The sequence below is a fragment of the Gymnogyps californianus genome, chromosome 7 (genome assembly GCF_018139145.2).
Source record: "Gymnogyps californianus isolate 813 chromosome 7, ASM1813914v2, whole genome shotgun sequence".
NCBI classification, from domain to species: domain Eukaryota; kingdom Metazoa; phylum Chordata; class Aves; order Accipitriformes; family Cathartidae; genus Gymnogyps; species Gymnogyps californianus.
Genome location: NC_059477.1, coordinates 634,241 through 651,963, shown reverse-complemented (window position 1 = coordinate 651,963; position 17,723 = coordinate 634,241). Strand labels below are relative to the sequence as shown.

General features: G+C 53.1%; 1 protein-coding gene across 2 annotated transcripts in view; it reads left to right on the top strand.

Annotated features, from left to right (window-relative positions):
• Nucleotides 1–16,620, top strand: part of COL6A2 (collagen type VI alpha 2 chain) — a 29,043-nt gene extending 12,423 nt beyond the window's left edge. The window contains exons 14-28 of one of the 2 annotated variants that reach the window (XM_050899514.1): nucleotides 1–90; nucleotides 943–1,005; nucleotides 1,416–1,478; nucleotides 1,622–1,684; nucleotides 2,237–2,299; nucleotides 2,718–2,768; nucleotides 3,164–3,199; nucleotides 3,583–3,645; nucleotides 3,893–3,955; nucleotides 4,246–4,281; nucleotides 4,540–4,585; nucleotides 5,161–5,313; nucleotides 5,721–6,173; nucleotides 6,509–6,547; nucleotides 15,047–16,620. In XM_050899514.1, coding sequence (XP_050755471.1) covers nucleotides 1–90; nucleotides 943–1,005; nucleotides 1,416–1,478; nucleotides 1,622–1,684; nucleotides 2,237–2,299; nucleotides 2,718–2,768; nucleotides 3,164–3,199; nucleotides 3,583–3,645; nucleotides 3,893–3,955; nucleotides 4,246–4,281; nucleotides 4,540–4,585; nucleotides 5,161–5,313; nucleotides 5,721–6,173; nucleotides 6,509–6,547; nucleotides 15,047–15,654 — 1,890 coding nt within the window. In that variant the 3' untranslated portion in view covers nucleotides 15,655–16,620. Of the gene's footprint in view, nucleotides 91–942; nucleotides 1,006–1,415; nucleotides 1,479–1,621; nucleotides 1,685–2,236; nucleotides 2,300–2,717; nucleotides 2,769–3,163; nucleotides 3,200–3,582; nucleotides 3,646–3,892; nucleotides 3,956–4,245; nucleotides 4,282–4,539; nucleotides 4,586–5,160; nucleotides 5,314–5,720; nucleotides 6,174–6,508; nucleotides 6,548–9,550; nucleotides 12,000–15,046 lie in introns of those variants that run through there. The other variant, XM_050899515.1, reaches the window with a different exon arrangement.
• Nucleotides 16,621–17,723: the final 1,103 nt, after the last annotated feature.

Genomic DNA, 17,723 nt, shown 5'->3' with positions numbered 1-17,723 from the left:
GGACTTCCAGGCAACCCTGGAGCTCAAGGGCCTACTGGAAGCAAGGGAACAAAAGGTGAAGCGGGACCTCCTGGACCCAAAGGAGAGCCTGTAAGTGTCTGAATGGGTCCCTGGACAGTGGGCACGCCACGGGAGCCTGATGCAGTTTCATGGATGAGCGCTGAGAAACTCCCCCGTTTAGCCTGCCTACCCTGCCTTCTGGATCCCGAAAGATGTGCAGATGCTGATCTCCTTGTCTCCCCCATCTTCACAGAGCTCTAATTCCATAGTCCTAAGCCTGATGTTAACCATTTCACCTTAGAGAAGCATCCTGTATTCCCTCATAACCACAAATGCCTCTGTGGATGCCCAGGGACCCTTTGGCTGTACTCTAGCAAGTTCCCCAAACTGCTGGCTTCTTGCAGGAGCTCACAGAGTGGAGATCTGGTGGCCCTTACAGTAAAGCTCTCTGAAAAGGGCAACGCCAAGACATCAATGGTGCCACGCAGACCCAAGCTAATGTGATGGGGCACTGCAAAATTTGGGGAGCGGGTTGGAGATGATGTTCCCTGGCAGAATACAGCAGCGCAGCTCCACCAGCACCAAGAGCCCAGCCAGGTTGTGTCCTTGTGTGAGATCTGGTGGGGGAAGCAACGCCGGATGAGCTGGAAGTAAAGCAGAGCCTTTAACCCTGAGGGAATGAACCGTGAGCGTTTGTGGTCACTGCGGTGACCACCCTCCTGAAAGAATAGTCTGGCTGTGGCTTCCCAAAAACCAAAGGCAAGATCCCCCAAGCAGTGCCACCATGGCCATCCCTGCTCCCCTGCTGCCAGGCACATGCTCGCTAAGGGGGCAAGGAGACGTCTCTTGGGCCAGAAGGGAGAAGGCAGGGCAGCCAGGCGTCACCGTTCAGGTAGCATCCACCTTCGCATCCCATTTATGTGACTTTCTGTGTCTGCCAAGGGTCGACGTGGAGATCCGGGGGCGAAAGGCAGCAAAGGCACTCCTGGGGCCAAAGGAGAAAGGGTGAGTAAAGCAACTGCCCAGACCATTGCAAATGAGCCCAAGGTGAACGGGACTGATGTGTGTGTGATGCGCTACTGCCCAGCCGTGAAGTGTCCAACACCAGAGCTGGGAATTGCAGATCCCAGTGGGCTCTGCATCTGTGCTCTGCTCCCACTGTGCCCGCTGCCTGCCCTGGTGGCGGCAGGTACAGCCTCCTCTTCCAGGGCTTGATCCAGAGAGGGGGTGAAGGGCAGCAAAGCTCAAGGCTAAGAGACATGTTCAGAGGGCACACTGCCCTGACATTGTGTTTCAAGCCAAGAAACACCAGATTTGAGAACTGCATCACGCCTCCTCGCTCCAAGGAGCGCTGCCATGCACACCAACAGCATTGGAGACATCCCTGACCAGGAATTTCTTTACCCTCCTCACAGGGAGATCCCGGTCCAGAGGGTCCTCGTGGCCTGCCCGGCGAGGTTGGAAGCAAAGGAGCAAGGGTAAGCACAGAGCAGGGGTTGGTGACAGCCAGGAGGGAGGGAGAGTGCTGCTACCATCCAGGGCAGCTCACTCAGCTTTCCTCCTCATGCACACCTGCCTGTACCTGCCTCTGTACCTTCTTGCGTCTTGCTTTGCTTTGCAGGGAGACCAAGGACTGCCAGGACCCCGAGGCCCTTCAGGTGCTGTGGGAGAGCCAGGCAAGATAGTAAGTCATCCTGGAGCATCTGTGTGACCATGTCCTCCCTCTGCGGTGAGAGCTTGCCCTACTGACATAAGCTGGCTGCACTGTCTCTCCCGAGGGGACCCTGCCTGACCTTCTCTCAGGGAGGCTCAAAAATTAGCCCAGAGGCCCCTGGCTAGCCCTTCCCGGGGCAAGGAGAAATTGCAGGACCCAGGAGTCCCTGCTTCTCCATCCGTCCCGGTCCCAGGTGTTCCTATGACAACATGGAAGGGACCACGTCAGAGCGGGTCACGGGGCGAGGAAGGATGGGGCTCCCCGGGTGCCCATTTGTACCAGGTCTGTGGTTAGTCCAGCACCCCACTGTGGCAGTAGTGCCGTGACATCCGTGTGGCTCCACGGGATGCGGGAACCCAAGCACTGGATCAGTCACTATCACAGTAACCTCATCGGGAGGGGAGATGGTCCCGCAGCATCGTCTCCAGAGCTGGTTTCTCCAGCACGGTCCCCTGTGCGGCCAGAGAGCTGCAGGGAACATCCTCACCCGCTCCCTCCGCTTTCCCCAACACTATCCTGCAGGGATCGCGTGGGGATCCTGGTGACTTGGGCCCAAGAGGTGACGCCGGACCACCAGGACCAAAGGTAAAGTCCCTGAATGCAACTCTGCATTTGAAAGGGTATTTTTGTGTTTTTTTTTGTTTTTTTTTTTAAAAAAGGCAGTTTCCACTGCAGAAGCTTGTGTGCCTTGGAAACTGAATGGCTCAAACCTGAGCCTCCCTATGGGATAGAGATGTAGGTCTTGCTCTGGCCAGGGCAGCTCTGATCACATCCCTCACCCTGCACAGATTCAGGGGTGTCCCTGGCACGTGACGTCCCCAAGACCCTGCGAAGCCTTGCTCCGCACAGCCGTTCCCAAAGTTTCAGGGCCAGCTGCAGAAGTCACGGCTCCTGGTGGTGTCTCACCCCGAGAGAAGATGAAAACGGCTCTGACTGTCACTGGCATTGCCAGGTCAGAAAGGCCGGGTTTGGTTTCTGACGGCTCATTTTTTTTCTACCAAAGGGTGACAGAGGCAGACCTGGCTTTAGCTACCCTGGACCCAGAGGACCGCAGGTACGTACGCCTCGTCCAGCGCAGATGGACATGCGGCGAGGAAGCCTGTTTTGGTGGAGGTTGCTGTTGGAGCTGAGCAGCCTGGGAGAAGAGGGAAGGAGGAAGACAAATGATCAGGGTCACAAAAACATGGAGCCCGCAAAGGGGGTGATGGGGGTTGAACACCGGGACTGAACCTGGCCGCAGCTCCACCAGCCTCGTGGCAGAGGTGCTGGGGACACCAGCCTCGATGGCGGTGATGGGGAGGTGGCTGCGCTCACCACCCCAACCATCAGCCTGAAGCTACACCTGCTGTGCAGCTTTGTGCCCCTCACTGCAAACTTCGGATGTATGCGTGCACGGCGGCGGGGACGGTACCGGTCGGGTGCTGACCTCCCCCTCCTCTTCCTTCGCAGGGTGACAAGGGTGAGAAGGGGCAGCCAGGACCCAAGGTGAGTGTGTTTGTCTCCGTCGCCTGTTTTTTGTACTGACTGAAATGCCGAGTAGTTGTCACCCGACCCTCCGGGTGCGTGGCCGAGGAGCCTGTCCTGCCTGCAGCTGCACTGGCTATTCCCTGCAGCTGCGGAGCCTGGGTGTATCTCCCAAGCCCATCTCCTTTTGAAACCATCTGAAATATGCTTTGCAAAACTTCTTTATTCTTAGTTAATGCCTATGTAAACACCATTTATTTGCTCTGCGCTGAGCTGCTGGTTTAGAGGGTACTCTCCCGGGCCAGGCAGGCGCGTGTTTTTGACAGGCTCATAGCAGTACTGCCTCTGCCTGAGCACATCCAGATGTGCTCCGTGCTGGATCTGTTTCTCCTTCCTTTGAGCAGGGAGTAAGAGGTGAGCTTGGACCAAAAGGAGCGCAAGGGACCAAAGGAGAGAAGGGGGAACCGGTAAGCAGACTTCCCTTACTGCCCGCGGGGTCAGTGTCCCCCTCCCACACCTCTGCCAGGGTGTGCTGGGGACGGCGCTGCCCGCTCTCCTGCCTGCCCTGCGTCCCCAGGCTCAGCTGTGGCAGGCTGGTGACCACGCTTAGCGGGGCTGTGCCTGACGAGGGGGTCAGGAGGAGCCCTGAACGCCAGCGGCTGCATCCCCAGCCTTGCCAGGGAAATATTTGACCCTTCCTGGTTTCTTCCCCAGGGTGATCCTGGCTCAGGAGGGGAGCCTGGACCCCGCGGTCCAACTGGTGAAGCAGGCCCCGAGGTACAGTACCATGCCACCGTGTCTGAGCAGATGCTCCAGCTCCCTCCTCTCCTCCCCACTTCTCCTTGATGCTCTAAAGCTCAGCGGACCCCAGCGGGTCTCCCCGCAGCAGGACTTGCTGGAGGGGACACCAGCTGCCAGACGTGTCTGCTGGCTCCCCATGAGGCTCTCCCACCCTTCCCATGGCAACCCTCTGCAAAAAGCCATGTTTTTGACGGTTCTGACATCTAGTTCCCAAAAAGGGAACCCATGGGAAAGCTGTGCCTGAAATCCCTGTGCTCTCCTTGCAGGGGACCCCTGGCCCACCAGGAGATCCTGGTCTGACTGTAAGTAGCACTGCTCTGCAGCCCCCAGTGCTCTTCCTCCTGGGGCAACCATGGCTTTGCCGTGCACAACCTGGGAAGAGAACAAGGCATCAGGTCCTGATGCTGCCCAGCAGAGGTGGCCTGTGGCTTCCCAGGGGAGCCAAGGAAAGAGGGGAGGGGGTCTGCAGGGTGGGAAGGGAAAGGGAAGCCTTTTCCTTAGAGGGGGTGGCCGCTGCGTAAGTGGAGGGAAGCATTCACCCTGCACCCCTTTGCTGGCAGGACTGCGATGTGATGACCTACGTGCGAGAGACGTGCGGATGCTGTGGTGAGTGGACCATCGCCTCTCCCCAGGGCAGGGGAACGACCACTCGAGGGATGGGGAAAGGGGGTCACCAGAGGCTGCCGCCTTCTTCAGCAGCTCCCTTGAGGGAGCTCTGCCCCGTGAGCTGCCCTTTGCACTGAGCCGCCGGCACAGCAGCCTCCTTGCTGCTCTGCACGGTGCTGCACCCTGCAGAGAAGACAGCATGGGAAGTCCTTCCCCACTCACCCCAGTCCCAGCCCACCGCTGAGTGTGGTGGCACTGCAGGGGCTTACCTCCCAAAATTTAGCTCTGCTATCGCAGGAGCAGTGAGCTGTAATATAGAGTTGCATGGTCCAGATGATAGGATAGAGTGTGTTACTCAGCAAGATCAAAAAGGTTTCTTTCGATATACATCGTCAGAAAGATGCATATAAAATCCTCCCTATGCTGCTGGCTGCGGGCGGCATCCCAAACCCTGTGGATGCTTGGTGTGATGCTAACTTTCTCCGTCTTCCCATAGGTGGTCTCTTCTGCCCTGGTGGCTCTTGTTCCCACCATCATTGACCTTTGTGTTTTCTGCCTTCTGTCCCTCTCTTCAGACTGTGAGAAGCGCTGCGGTGCCCTGGACATCATGTTTGTCATAGACAGCTCGGAGAGTATTGGCTACACCAACTTCACCCTGGAGAAAAATTTTGTTGTCAATGTGGTCAGCCGGCTGGGCTCTATTGCCAAGGACCCCAAGTCGCAGACAGGTCTGGACTGTGTGGGGACAGAGTGGGGCACGGGGAAAAGAAAAGGGTCTATGATGATAGGGGCCATGGCATGCCTGCTTATTCATGGCAAACGGTGGGGCTGTGTTTCCACCCCTGGGGCAGTCGATTCCAGGTGTACTGGACGCCCCTCCACGTGAAAGCAAGCTGTGGCTGGCACTCTGCTGCCAAACGAATTGAGAAAAATGTTCCAGCTTCCACGTTTGTCTGTAGCTGCCCTGGGCTGCAATCCATCTGTCCAGCATTTTCGCAGCAGTTTCTGCTCTTCCATCTTCCCTTCCCAGCTTCGTAGGCCAATCGGGCAGCTCTTTGCCGCTATGAAAGTTTGCTGACTTTCTCCACTTTTCACTGAGGATGCAAAGCCAAGTAACGTGACGCTTCATTGGCAGGTGCCCGTGTTGGGGTGGTGCAGTACAGTCACGAGGGGACCTTCGAAGCCATCAAGCTTGATGATGAGCGCATTGATTCACTGTCGAGCTTCAAGGAAGCAGTGAAGCGCCTGGAGTGGATTGCTGGAGGCACCTGGACACCATCTGCCCTTCAGTTTGCCTACAACAAGCTCATCAAGGAAAGCAAGCGAGAGAAAGCCCAAGTGTTTGCTGTGGTGATCACGGATGGGCGCTACGACCCCCGGGATGACGACAAGAACCTAGGGGCTCTTTGCGGTAGAGATGTGGTCGTCAACACCATTGGCATTGGAGACATGTTTGATCAGCCAGAACAGAGCGAGACCCTGGTCTCCATCGCCTGCAATGAACCCCAGCGAGTCCAGAAGATGAGGCTCTTCTCAGACCTGGTGGCAGAGGAATTCATTGACAAGATGGAGGACGTGCTCTGCCCAGGTCTGTACCTGTCCTTGCACAGTTCTTACTGGAACTGGAGTTTTCACCCCTAGGGTTTGGGGTGGGGGGCATATATGGTGCATTGCAACGATTGCAGAGATGCTGTGTCTCAGCAGGTTGGCCAACAGCTCATAAGCTGGGACATTCATGGTGGGGACTGACCTTTATGTAGCCCTGGATAAAGAGTCCTTCCTCAGATACGGGCCAGCCTTTTGGGGCAGTCCTTTGGAGTCCTGTCCCCTTATGAGACACCTCACCCTGCCACCCTGACTGTGCAAGCCGTGAAGGGGGATGGCAGCACATCACTCAGTTTTCCTTGTTTCTTTTCCTTCCAGATCCACAGATCGTCTGCCCTGAGCTGCCCTGTCAGACAGGTAAACATTACGAGTAGCTTCATGCCACCTGCACAAAGGGGTAGGTCCGGGGGAGAGTGCACAAAGCTCAGGAGCAGGAGGGGGGTGTGCAACCCTGTTCATTCCCTCTGGATGGCAGGAGTTCGGGAAATAGTGTTACTTGACATGAGGAGAGGCTCCAGGGTTTCATCTCCTGCTCTTTTCCTGTCTCTCTGAGTTCTCTGCACAGGTAGGTATGAGTGCACCATGTTAGTGCACCAGCATGGCTCAGCCCGGATGTTTCTCCCTGTCCCAATTCCTGGGAGCCACCAGGTTTTGACCTCCAAACTCGGCAATTAATTTCTCACTTGTTCCATGTCTCTGTTATACATCACGTCAAAACCCCCTTGCTAAACTCTCCCACCCGTGTGACCTTTGTAATGCAGAGCCCAACCTGCAGCACTGGCCAGGACGCTCCTTGGGAGTGACAAGGGCAGAGCAGGGGGTAGGGACCATTTGGAAAATGACACCGTAGTGGACCCAAAGCTTTGGCTTCTCTAACGCTGGCTGTATTTAATTAACAATTAACTCAAGGTGTTGGATTAAAGGAAAAAGGCTTTAAGGATCCTCTGGTATAAAGGAGACGGCTGCTGCTCGCTGCAGGTAGCTTTACTTGATCACATTTTGCTTGTTAAGGGGAGGATCTGCAACCTGAATTCCTAGAGATCCTGTCTGTCTGAGTCTCTGTGCCTGTTTAAATACAATAGATGCACTATTTGCTGATATTCACAAAGCTTATAGGGGACAAAGTTTTGCCAGTTCTTGCAATTTTTATCTCTACTCTTGCCGTGAATGTTTTTGTGAAAGTCCCCAGCTTCAACTCAGTTTTATACAGAATCTCAAATTTCAGTTTCAAGGAAGTCCCTTTGTTTCCATACAAAGCAAAGGAAAACTGGTCCCAGGATGCTCAGAAATCTGAAGACAGAAAAGCTATAATTATTCCTGTCTAAAATCTCTCACTAGTATTTTGACTATCTGCACCTGGCCGTGCAGAGAGCACAATGTCCAACCGTGATGCTGAGCTATCCACGCAGGCTCCTCTGCAGTGTCCTCTGAGGAGCTTTGTCCTGCGGATCCGTGCACAAGGAGGCGACTTCCCCATGCCACACTGGTGACTGCTCAGGTGTCTTCAAAGGTTTTGGTCTTTGCAGCCTCCCCGTTTCTGAGGAACACTGCAGGAGAGACTGACCCAAGCAGTGCCGCACTCATGTTCTCCTAGGCTTGGGCCATCAAAGCCCTCCAAAGCAAGGCGAAGCTGGCAGTCCTTTCCCTGTAGTGCACTTGGGTGTTTCTGTTCCTGATGCAAGGTGAGAACAGTTTGCTGGTACCTGACAGTCCTAGGGACCAGAACATAAATGGCTTGAGGAGGCATCTGAGGGCTTTCCCCTTGGGCGAATCCCTCAAGCCATGCCGTAGGCAGGCCAGGTCAAGTGCAGGCCCTACACCTGCACCCCAGAGGACAGGGGAGGTGGAGTGACATGGCTGGGTAGGTGTGGGCCTCCTGTGAAAGTGCCAGTACACCCATCTCAGCATGGGCAAAAGTTGTCCTGGTGTGCAAGGATCTGTGCTAGGCCTGGTAGACCAAGTTTTAAGCGATACCCAGGGATTGAGCGGCCTTCGGGCAAAGCGCCTTCCACCCGCCGCACTGGACAGTCCGTGATGCGTTGCCGTCATCATCTAGAAGGATTTGCAATGATCACATTTGCGTAGTGGCAAGGGAACATGTTGGATGGGATGTGACATAAGGCACGTGACAGGGCCTGGGGCTTCTCTGCTCAGTGCTCAGCTTCCTCTGGTTCTCCGAGAACATCTCAAGAGTTGGTGCCAATTCACATGCAAACCCTTTGGATGGAGACGGTGCCCTTCGCAGGGTATGTGAGTGAGCTTCGTGCACATCCAATGTGTGTGTCCAGTCATAGACAGGCCAGACAGGTTCAGGTCAGGGAAGCAGCTACACCCAGCCCTGTTCTTGGCCCCATGGCCGTCAGAGTTGCAGTCCTGGCACTTTAAGGAGCAAATCAATTGCTCATGCCAGGTACCCCGGCTCCATCCTGGGTATTGCCAGCAGAGCACAGAGAGGGACAGGTATTACATACACCCCGGCTTCCTCCTGCTGCCTTGCAGAGCCAGGCATGTCGCCACTTCGGGTTCACATCTGCAGATGAAGGCATGCTGCCTCAGTGCTTTGCCTAAGGAAATGCAGGTCTTCCTGTTTTCAGGGCAGACCTTTGTCTCCCTGTTACCACCCATCGATTACGGCGGTGCTAACAGGATGCTAGAGTGTTAAATGGGTTAAATGCTGAGCAAATCTGAACTGACCACTTGCTTCGACAGAAACCGCATGATGCTCTGTGAGGCTCTTTCTAACCCACGCAAAAGGCTTTGCTTTGAGCTTTGGGATTTTATTCGAATTTAAAAGTTCAGCGCAGCCAGGTAGAGATGGAGGCTCTCGGGGTCCTGACTAGCCCGGACACCGCACAGGAGCATTGCACACTGCAGGGCAGTGACTCTAGCCAAAGCACAGCGGGCTGAGTGCCAGGCAAGGAGTTCACATAATGCTGTCCCTTAGATGTCTTTCTGGCTGTACGGCATCATGTGTATAGTTTGCACATAGCAGAGCTCAAAGGTACATGATGGCTGAATCCCATATGCAGAAGGAAGTTGGACCCCATGGCCCTCTTCCTGAGCACTGCTCTTTCTCCACTGTGCCTATGCTGGATGAGTAGGAAGGAACTGGGCAGTTAAGGTTTCATGTAATTTTCTGAGGTCTCTCAGTTGATGTGTGAGTGATTTCAGTACAAATCCCACGGTTCCTCAGACATAAACGTGGCAGAAAGATTTAAAATCTGGCTTTGGTCTTTACTTCTCTGTCCTCGTTAGCTCTGTTCTTCTCTGATGCAGTGCACGTAGGAAAGCCAGGTAGCTTTCAGAGACACAGCCATTGCTAGCAAGCCCTGAAAATATTCTTTTGACGCTCACTTGCAGATGACAGGAACCCTGGGAACATAAACCCACTTATTTTCCGCCCCATGGAAGAGGGGGTCAACATAGATTTCCCCAGCACCATACATTCGATCGCCCAGTTCCTAAACTCCACGCGGGATACCCAGGACCCCAGCATGTACACCCAGCTGGTGGCCACTTTGGCCTTTACCGCCGAAAAAGCCAAGTTTGCCACTGGAAATGAGCGGCAAGAGTGGATGGACTTGTTCATTGACACCTTCAAAATGGTGCACAACGAGATTGTGGGGGACCCAGAAACTGTGCTAGGGCTTTGCTGACATCTCTGTTAGAGATCATGTGAAGAGGGTGGAGGCAGAGGTTGAGTGGAGGTGGTAATTGTCTTTCCCCGAGTGCCTGTTTGGCAGAGGGGACAGGTACATTGGCAGATGCTTTTAGTTTAGGAGAAACACAGGCGGTGAAACAGCTTGGTTGCGCTCAGCTGGGGATGTGACACGAGGGGCAGTCCTCTCCGGCTTGGCTGGCTGATGAGCATGGCGGCTTTCTCCAGTGATGTCAAGAGATGCTCTTGCTTTGCCCACTGCTTTTCTGCAGAGGAGCTGCGTTGCCTCAGTCTCTGAGCCAGCCACGCTGCTCCTCTCCAGCCCTCCTGCGCTCCCACCCTGCTCCGGCAGGCTAGCGTGTCCCAGCCCTCAGCCACACGCGAAGCACCAGGCTCCACGAAGGAGGCTGCCCCTGGCACATGCGTGGCTGAGGGCCAGAGCGAGCCCCTCGTTTGTAGAGAGCCTAACGATGCGCTTCTCCCATGCCTTCCTGCGTATGTATTCGCTGACCGCTTCCGAAGCATCTTCTGCATCCTCTCGCTGGGTTACCGTGAGGGCTCTCTTCGGGTCCGGCAAACGGTTTGTGTGGCAAGACTGACGAAGCAAGGTGTATCTCCTCTTGCCGCAGCGAGTGTCTCTGCACACCCATTCAACGGGCAGCTGGGGATATTGAAGGGAAGGAGCAAGCAGTACGGGAGAGGGGGCATCTCTGGCTTGCCATTGAGAGCACCGAAACCTGGGGAGTGCTTCTCTCAGAAGCTGTATGAGCTCCCTCTGCCTTTTTCTCTCTGCTTGTACATTTGTGTTTCTTCTGTCTTAATTAGCAACATGTACCTGTTCGTGTCCAAGAGACAGAGGGCCAGGTAGTCCAAAGCAAAAATCGTGACTGTGCAGTCAAACCTCTGTGACGCGTTACGTGAGCTATTTAAAAGCAAGTATTGAAACGTGAGGTAGTATAGCCCATTCAGTCCATACCCAGTGCTGGTTTGGTTCAGAGAGACTACAGACCCACCACTTGCGCTGCGGGTACGTGCGTTTAGACGAGGAGTGATATTTCCATGAGCTCAGCTGCCCCTGGTTTTCACAAAAGGTCAGGCAGGCGACTGCCATTCCAGCCTCCAGAATAACTACTGCCCTCTCAAGCCATAAGAAGAGAAAACGGCATTCCCTGTGCAGACACAAGAGTAGAAGTGTTTACTGCCAGCAAGTGAATTTTGCAGCCTCTCTAACTGACCTGGTATTATTGCAATAAAGTATACTGAGCAAATGTCATATTTAATGGGCAGAAGGGAGATGTACAGTCTTTAAAAACGAGGTTGGGCCGTAATGTTTCCAGGTGTGCAAAGCAGAGCCAGTTGCCAAGCTCAGGCACAGGAACTGGAACGAGGAATTTGCCCGCTTGGAACTTCTTGCAGTGTTTTCAACATCTGGGGCTTGCCAGTCTAGGCTAGAAGCCATCCGGTGACAGGCACACAGGGGAGGTGTTTATGTGGCTCAGCACATGAGCAGATCAGATGCGCTGCACAAAAACAGTCTTTCTCCCAAGGTTTCAGCACTTTTTGCTCCCGGTCTATAGAGACAGGGAGCTCAGAGAACTCTGCTGTTGGCATATGATAGAGGGAAAAGAGTTCAGAGAGCTTTACATGGTGTGCTCCACATTTTAGGTGAAGGCAAAAGGATCAGCCTGTGTCTGAGTTCATATGCTAGCATCTGGTCGTAATCCACATATTCCAGATAGTCTGTGCAAAGCCAAGCTCCCTACTCTGTTTTGATTTTTACCCCCAAATTAGCGTGTGGCTTAGCCTGCTGGGATGCAAGTAAGAGGACTGAACTCAGAGCAGTTAAGCTGCTCCAGCCGTGATGCTAGAGGAAAAGCCCCAAAAAAACACTGATTTGAAGAGAACATCTCAGGCCTGGGACATCTTGCTGAACAAGACCAGGATTCGGCAGGACTTCAGCAGAGGGGCTGTTTATTTCATTTCATTTCATCCCACAGTGGCTGTTTCTTTCATTTCCTTTGGAAATATTTCCTAGCAAAGCAGTACAACATCGGAAACAATGATGTTTTGCTAACAGAATCCTGGCTAATCCCTTTGATAAAACCGGATAGATTTCATCACAGCAGCGGTTCCTTCAGTGAAGCTCTTGGGCAAAGGAACAGATAAGGGGTTGGGGAAAGGACAGTCCACACCTCCCCAAAGACGTGGGAGGGGTTGTGAAAGGGGGAAGCCCCAGAAAGGGCTGGGAGGTCAGTCCCCATCTCACCATCGCTTTCACCTCCACTGTCAACACTGCGAAACGATAGCAGAAATACAAGTTACCCAGGTTTTAGAAGCAGCAGGAACATGATGTGAATGGGTGGGGTTACTTTGCACATGCACGTAACTAGATGGGTTGCTAATGGCAGGAAAATGGCTGGTATTTCTGCTTTTTGTGCTGTCTCTGTTAGACGCCCTCATGGTATTTCTGGGTTTTGTGCTGTCTCTGTTAGACGTCCTCAGCTGTGTCCTAGCACACGGCATGCAGTACGGTGAGCTGCAGGCATTCGTGCCTTGCTGTAAGCCACACGAGAAGGACTGGTGCTCCAGTTAAAAGCATGATGTGAAGATTTCAGTTGGCCTAATTCGTGGCGGTGCCTCCGAGAGCTTATCTCCCCGTTAAGGACAAGAATCTCGTTCCTTGCTGCAGGAAAGGGCGCTTGGGTCCTCAGCCTCTCAGAAATGGGAACAAGCTGCAACCAAAGCGTGACACTGAGCAGGACAAACCCAAGGTTTTGCTGCGTTGCTTGCATCTATGTTATGTTCCCATGGGATAACTCATATGTAAAGGCATCTTATCACACAGCCGTGAGGGCTGAGCAGCAAGAGGAGTCTTGGTGGAGTGCTCCTGCAGGAGAGGCTGCCTGGAGAGCCATCCATGCATTACGCTCTTGCTGAAGCTCTGCGGAGTGACGCTGCTCTCAGCCGCTGTCTGCTTAACTAGGAGCTCTTAAGGCTTGCTTCAGGTCAGGTGGGAGGGGGGTGGATCTTGCTTATCACAAGAAACACGACTACATGTAGACAAGCGAAAAGAGAGACAGCCTGGTAAGACTTCCCCAACACGATACGCAGCCCTTACTCCCACCCGCCCGCTTCCTCCAGCTTTTGCAGACCCTCTACTTAGATTTTGGACTGTGTGGTTGCGAGGGCCATGCCTTCATGCCTTTCCCCCTCCACGACTGCACAGAGCAGGTGAGGACCAGGAGTGCAGGTGCTGCCAAGGCAAAGTATCCTTGAGGCAGCAGCGCCTGCATACCGGGAACTGCAGCATCAATGTACCTTTAGACAACATTTTTCAAGGAACGTTGGGCAGAGGTGAGTACGTACCTTTATTGCTTTAAAGGAGCGGAGTATCGCAGTTGAATTTGGAAATGCGGTGGTCAAAAAGCTCATGGGGGAAAAAGCATCGCTTGGAGATTGGTTTCTACTGCACTCAGAACTGGCATTGCAGAAGCCTGTCGTTCGCAGTAAGACAATGTGCAGTAAGCACCATTCAAAGCATGCCATCGTTGTAGATATGTTTTACAGTGTGGGCTAAGGAGAAATGCAAGTCTACAAGGTCAGGGAACATGATACAGAAACAACCACGGACTGTGGCGATGTCCAGGGAGTTAGGTTAAACCACAAGTACCAGCAGAAGTTCCTGCATCAGGTTTGACTATTTTATCACGGATGGAAGTGGTGCCAAATAGTCTGCGGGCTCAATGATGTGCACCATCAGAGCTTCTGCTACACTACTTTGTGCTGTTGGATTCATGTTGGGACGCTGTCTCTGTAGTCTCAAGAGTGCATGTATCTACTTTACTTAAAATATAACTTTGCTGTTTGCCGAATGTTGACTACACACTCATGTGCTGAACAGTGATCTATTTGTTGCTCAGCTCATACAAGGAATTACACTAGTTCAGCACCCCACCGTGCTGAATCCAGGTGTAGCAGCATTCAGCACTGAGGAAGCACTTTGTCAGGTTGGATTTGCTCATAGTATGGAAATTCAACCTAACGTGATACTCCTATCCCAAAAGTTACCCCTCGTTGCCAGAAATGGATGCTCAAGCTGGGGCTGCTCCAGAATCTCCTACCCCTTGCCAGTCATGCAACACAACATGACATCGGCTCCAGGATTTCACTCTTTCGAGATGCAGTCTTAGAGCCACAGAATTGCTTGACAGTGATATGGCCATTGCCCTGCTGCCAACTCAGGGGGTGGCCAGCCGCAGCGTGTACACCACAAATCAATACTGCTGTTGCAATTGTATTCCTGACTAGTGCTTTCAGCAGAGAAGTAAACTCAAAAGAAGAAGAAAATTCAACAGTGTTGAAAATGGAAGTGTTTCTCGGAGAAGCAGTGCATGCAGAGGAACACCAAATGCAATACATGTAACTACTGCAAAGGGATGAAATAATGGTCCCTAACTAACAGCTGACTCCAAAGATAGCTATTTTCTTCTCCTTGTTTTTCTGAGTTCATTCACTGTGTATATTCATATGCCCACATGCCCGCTTTGTGGACAGGTGCTGTTCTGCGTGACTGAAGAACGATGTCCTGCTGTGTTTCACTCAAATATTGGTCTGTTATATATTACAAAAGCTGCTTTACTATGAACAGGTGCACCGACAAGGATAGTCTTGGTTTCCAACCATACGACCCAACCTTTGTAAGCTGTTCAGGAATTAGTGATTGCTGATTAAACTAATCTGGGTGAAAGGTATGAAAACAGCTTTCGTCCTACAAATCTGTGTGTGAAGAGTAACTCTGAAAGTAATCCACTCTCTAGAAGTAACCGAGAGGTTTGCCGACACTGCTTGCCATTAATCTCGAGATATTCCTCTCACAGATAAGAGCTGGGAACTGCTGTAAGAAGGTGGATGTAATTCTGGGACTGAAATGCACAAACTTGTCTAATCTTGTGGAGGTCTGTCCTAGACCCCAGAATTAACATTCATTAGGACCTAGTGCCCAGGAGCTGAGGGCATCAGAAGCAAAGCTCCTACATTACCAGCTGCAAAGACAGGCTTTGGCAGCAGAGTGGGGCTGGTCCTTCTTTGGACAAAGATGCACAGAGGCGACTCCAGCCCAGACTGCCCGAGGCGAGTCCCGACCTTATCCTGTAGGCTTTCTTATGCTCCCAACTCTTGTCTTCTTCTTTCTCCTGCAGAGCTTGCAGTGGCCCAGTGCACACAGCGCCCCGTTGACGTCGTCTTCTTGCTTGATGGCTCTGAAAGGATCGGGGAGCAGAATTTCCACAGGGCCCACCACTTTGTGGAGGAGGTGGCCCGACAGCTCACACTGGCCAGGAGCAACAGCGACAACATGAATGCCCGGATTGCGCTGCTGCAGTACGGCAGTGAGAGGGACCAGGATGTGGTCTTCCCACTGACCTACAACCTGACGGAAATCTCCAACGCCCTGGCGCAGATCAAGTACCTGGACTCATCTTCCAACATCGGGTCAGCCATCATACATGCCATCAACAACATCGTGCTCAGCCCGGGAGACGGGCAGCGACTCGCCCGGCGCAATGCTGAGCTCTCCTTCGTCTTCATCACTGACGGCATCACAGGAAGCAAGAACCTCGAGGAGGCCATCAACTCCATGAAGAAGCAAGACGTCATGCCCACAGTAGTGGCTCTTGGGAGTGACGTAGACATGGATGTCCTGCTGAAGCTTGGCCTCGGGGACCGGGCAGCCATCTTCCGGGAGAAGGACTATGACAGCCTCTCCCAGCCCAGCTTCTTCGACAGGTTCATTAGGTGGATATGTTAAATGGAGTGCACATGTCCTCCTCTCACCAGTATACACACCCCTGATATTACCTGTTTTATTTTCTTCCCTCTGTATGGTTGCTAGCAACTCTGAGCTGGCCCAGAACAGCTGCCCTCTGGGTCCTCCTTTCTAGCCAAAATCCAGAGCTCTTTTTTGATTTTCATGATGAAAACTCGTGTATCTTACATTTATGGTGCTAATTAAAACCAAGATCGAAGCAGGATACAGAGCCATACAACGTACTTCTGTTAAAGCTTTACACACACCAAACCATGACTTGCGTACGTACTGTAATCCTAGGAGGGCTTATCAGAGAAGTGAGAAACCTTTCCAGTGTAGCAGGACAAATGATCATCTCTAGTTTTCAAAAAATCTCAATATGCCTCAGTGTCCTGTGAGGAGCTTTACAGTTGTGACATCCCCCGTTCTTTAGCAAACTCTTTTCCAGATTATCTCATCTTTTTTGTTTTCTCGGTGCTTCCACCCTGAGAGAACCGAGTGAGTTTATGACACAACACATGCTGCTTGAAATAGTCAGCAACTTGCTTTCCTTTTGCATGGCCCTTGGTGGCTTGCTCCTCTTTCCCGGGAGCAACAGGATGGTGAGAGGTTTTGCTGCCTTCTACAGTTGTCTGCAGATGCTCCTTTTGGGGCTCTAGCTATCCTAAATTTCACAGATCATCTTTAAGGTCTTTATTTTCCTGTGGGCCAGATCTCCCTTGCTTCCTTCTGCCATTCCAACCTTCATCAGAACCTGTTCATTTATTACTGCACCCAAGTGAGGGTGGGCAGCATGCCTCCCAGCATCTCACAAAATACTGGGCAGCCGCTGGAGCTGCCTCCCTGTCATCCCAATGTGCTCCAAGTAACCGTGGTGCCTTCTTCCCACCAGTATCTGCTGAGCAATGCCCAGATTTGAACTTGAATTGTGCTGTCTGCGAAAATAAACAAACTCTTTTCACCCTATCCTGAAAAAGCCTCTTTATTCTGTAGTTTTTCTCTCTTTTTTTTTTAAATATTTTTAATGAGCGGCTGATTCTTCTGGTGCTAAGCTGGTAAGTCCAGATGAGTTTGTATTCTGCCTCTCCTCGCAAATGCTGGAGCACAAGGCCAGGGGTCCCTGCAGCACAGGGGTCACGGGGCGCTGCTGAGGACCTGAAGGACCACGGGAGGCTGACGCAGCCCCTCCAACCCTCCCCGCTGTCTCCACCAGTCCCCTCGCAGACCTGTTCCTCTGCTCCCAGGCCCCGCACCCCCGCAGTGCCTGTCCAGACCGTGACCTCTCAGCGCGACGAAGACCGTGCCTTCATTCCTCACCGGCTTTGTGTTCCTCACCCGTTTGTGGGTGAGGAGAGCTCAGGTGCCCCTCTTTGAGGGGGCTGCGCCTTTCCCCACCATGAAGGTGGCACTGCACCTGAGTCGGGCTTTACCCGCGCTTTCTTCAGCCCCTCTTGCATCCAACACTTACGTGTCTCGAGCCAGGACAGTGGGGCAGGGGAACCCTCCAAGGACTGAGGTGGTGGAGGTGGGATGGGGAGGAGAGGCTGGGCAGGGTGCGGGCTGTGCGTAGGGGACCCCAGGCATGGGGTGCAGCAGAGCTGGCAGCACGGGTGCAGGGGAGGGCTCGCCGCACGGGCACAAGCCAGGGCAGGCACGGCGGTGGGAAGCTGTGGCCATGCATGCTGCAGTGTCCCTGCCGTGTTTTCCCTCCTTCGGAAAGGAGAACTGTGGGGGAGCTTCGAGGGTCACAGGACAAAACACAACTGCATCCAGAGAGGAGCTGCAGGAGTGAAATCCCACTGCCCCAGCGCGCATACATTCCCAGCCAGCAGTGCAACAAGGACGAAGGCGGCTGCGCTGGCAGTAAATCTGGGTGAGATGGGCTGCGCCACCTCTTTTGGAGATTCCCTCTGCCACGGTGAGCTGCTCATGTTTGTGCCACTGCGTCCAGCAGCCAGTCGCACCGGCTGGCAGCAAAGCCTTCTTGAGAACAGGGCTGGGAAAGGGTCCTCTTGAGCTATGGCAATGGGCAAAACAAAAATAAAACAGCAGCAAAAGCAGCCCTGTGT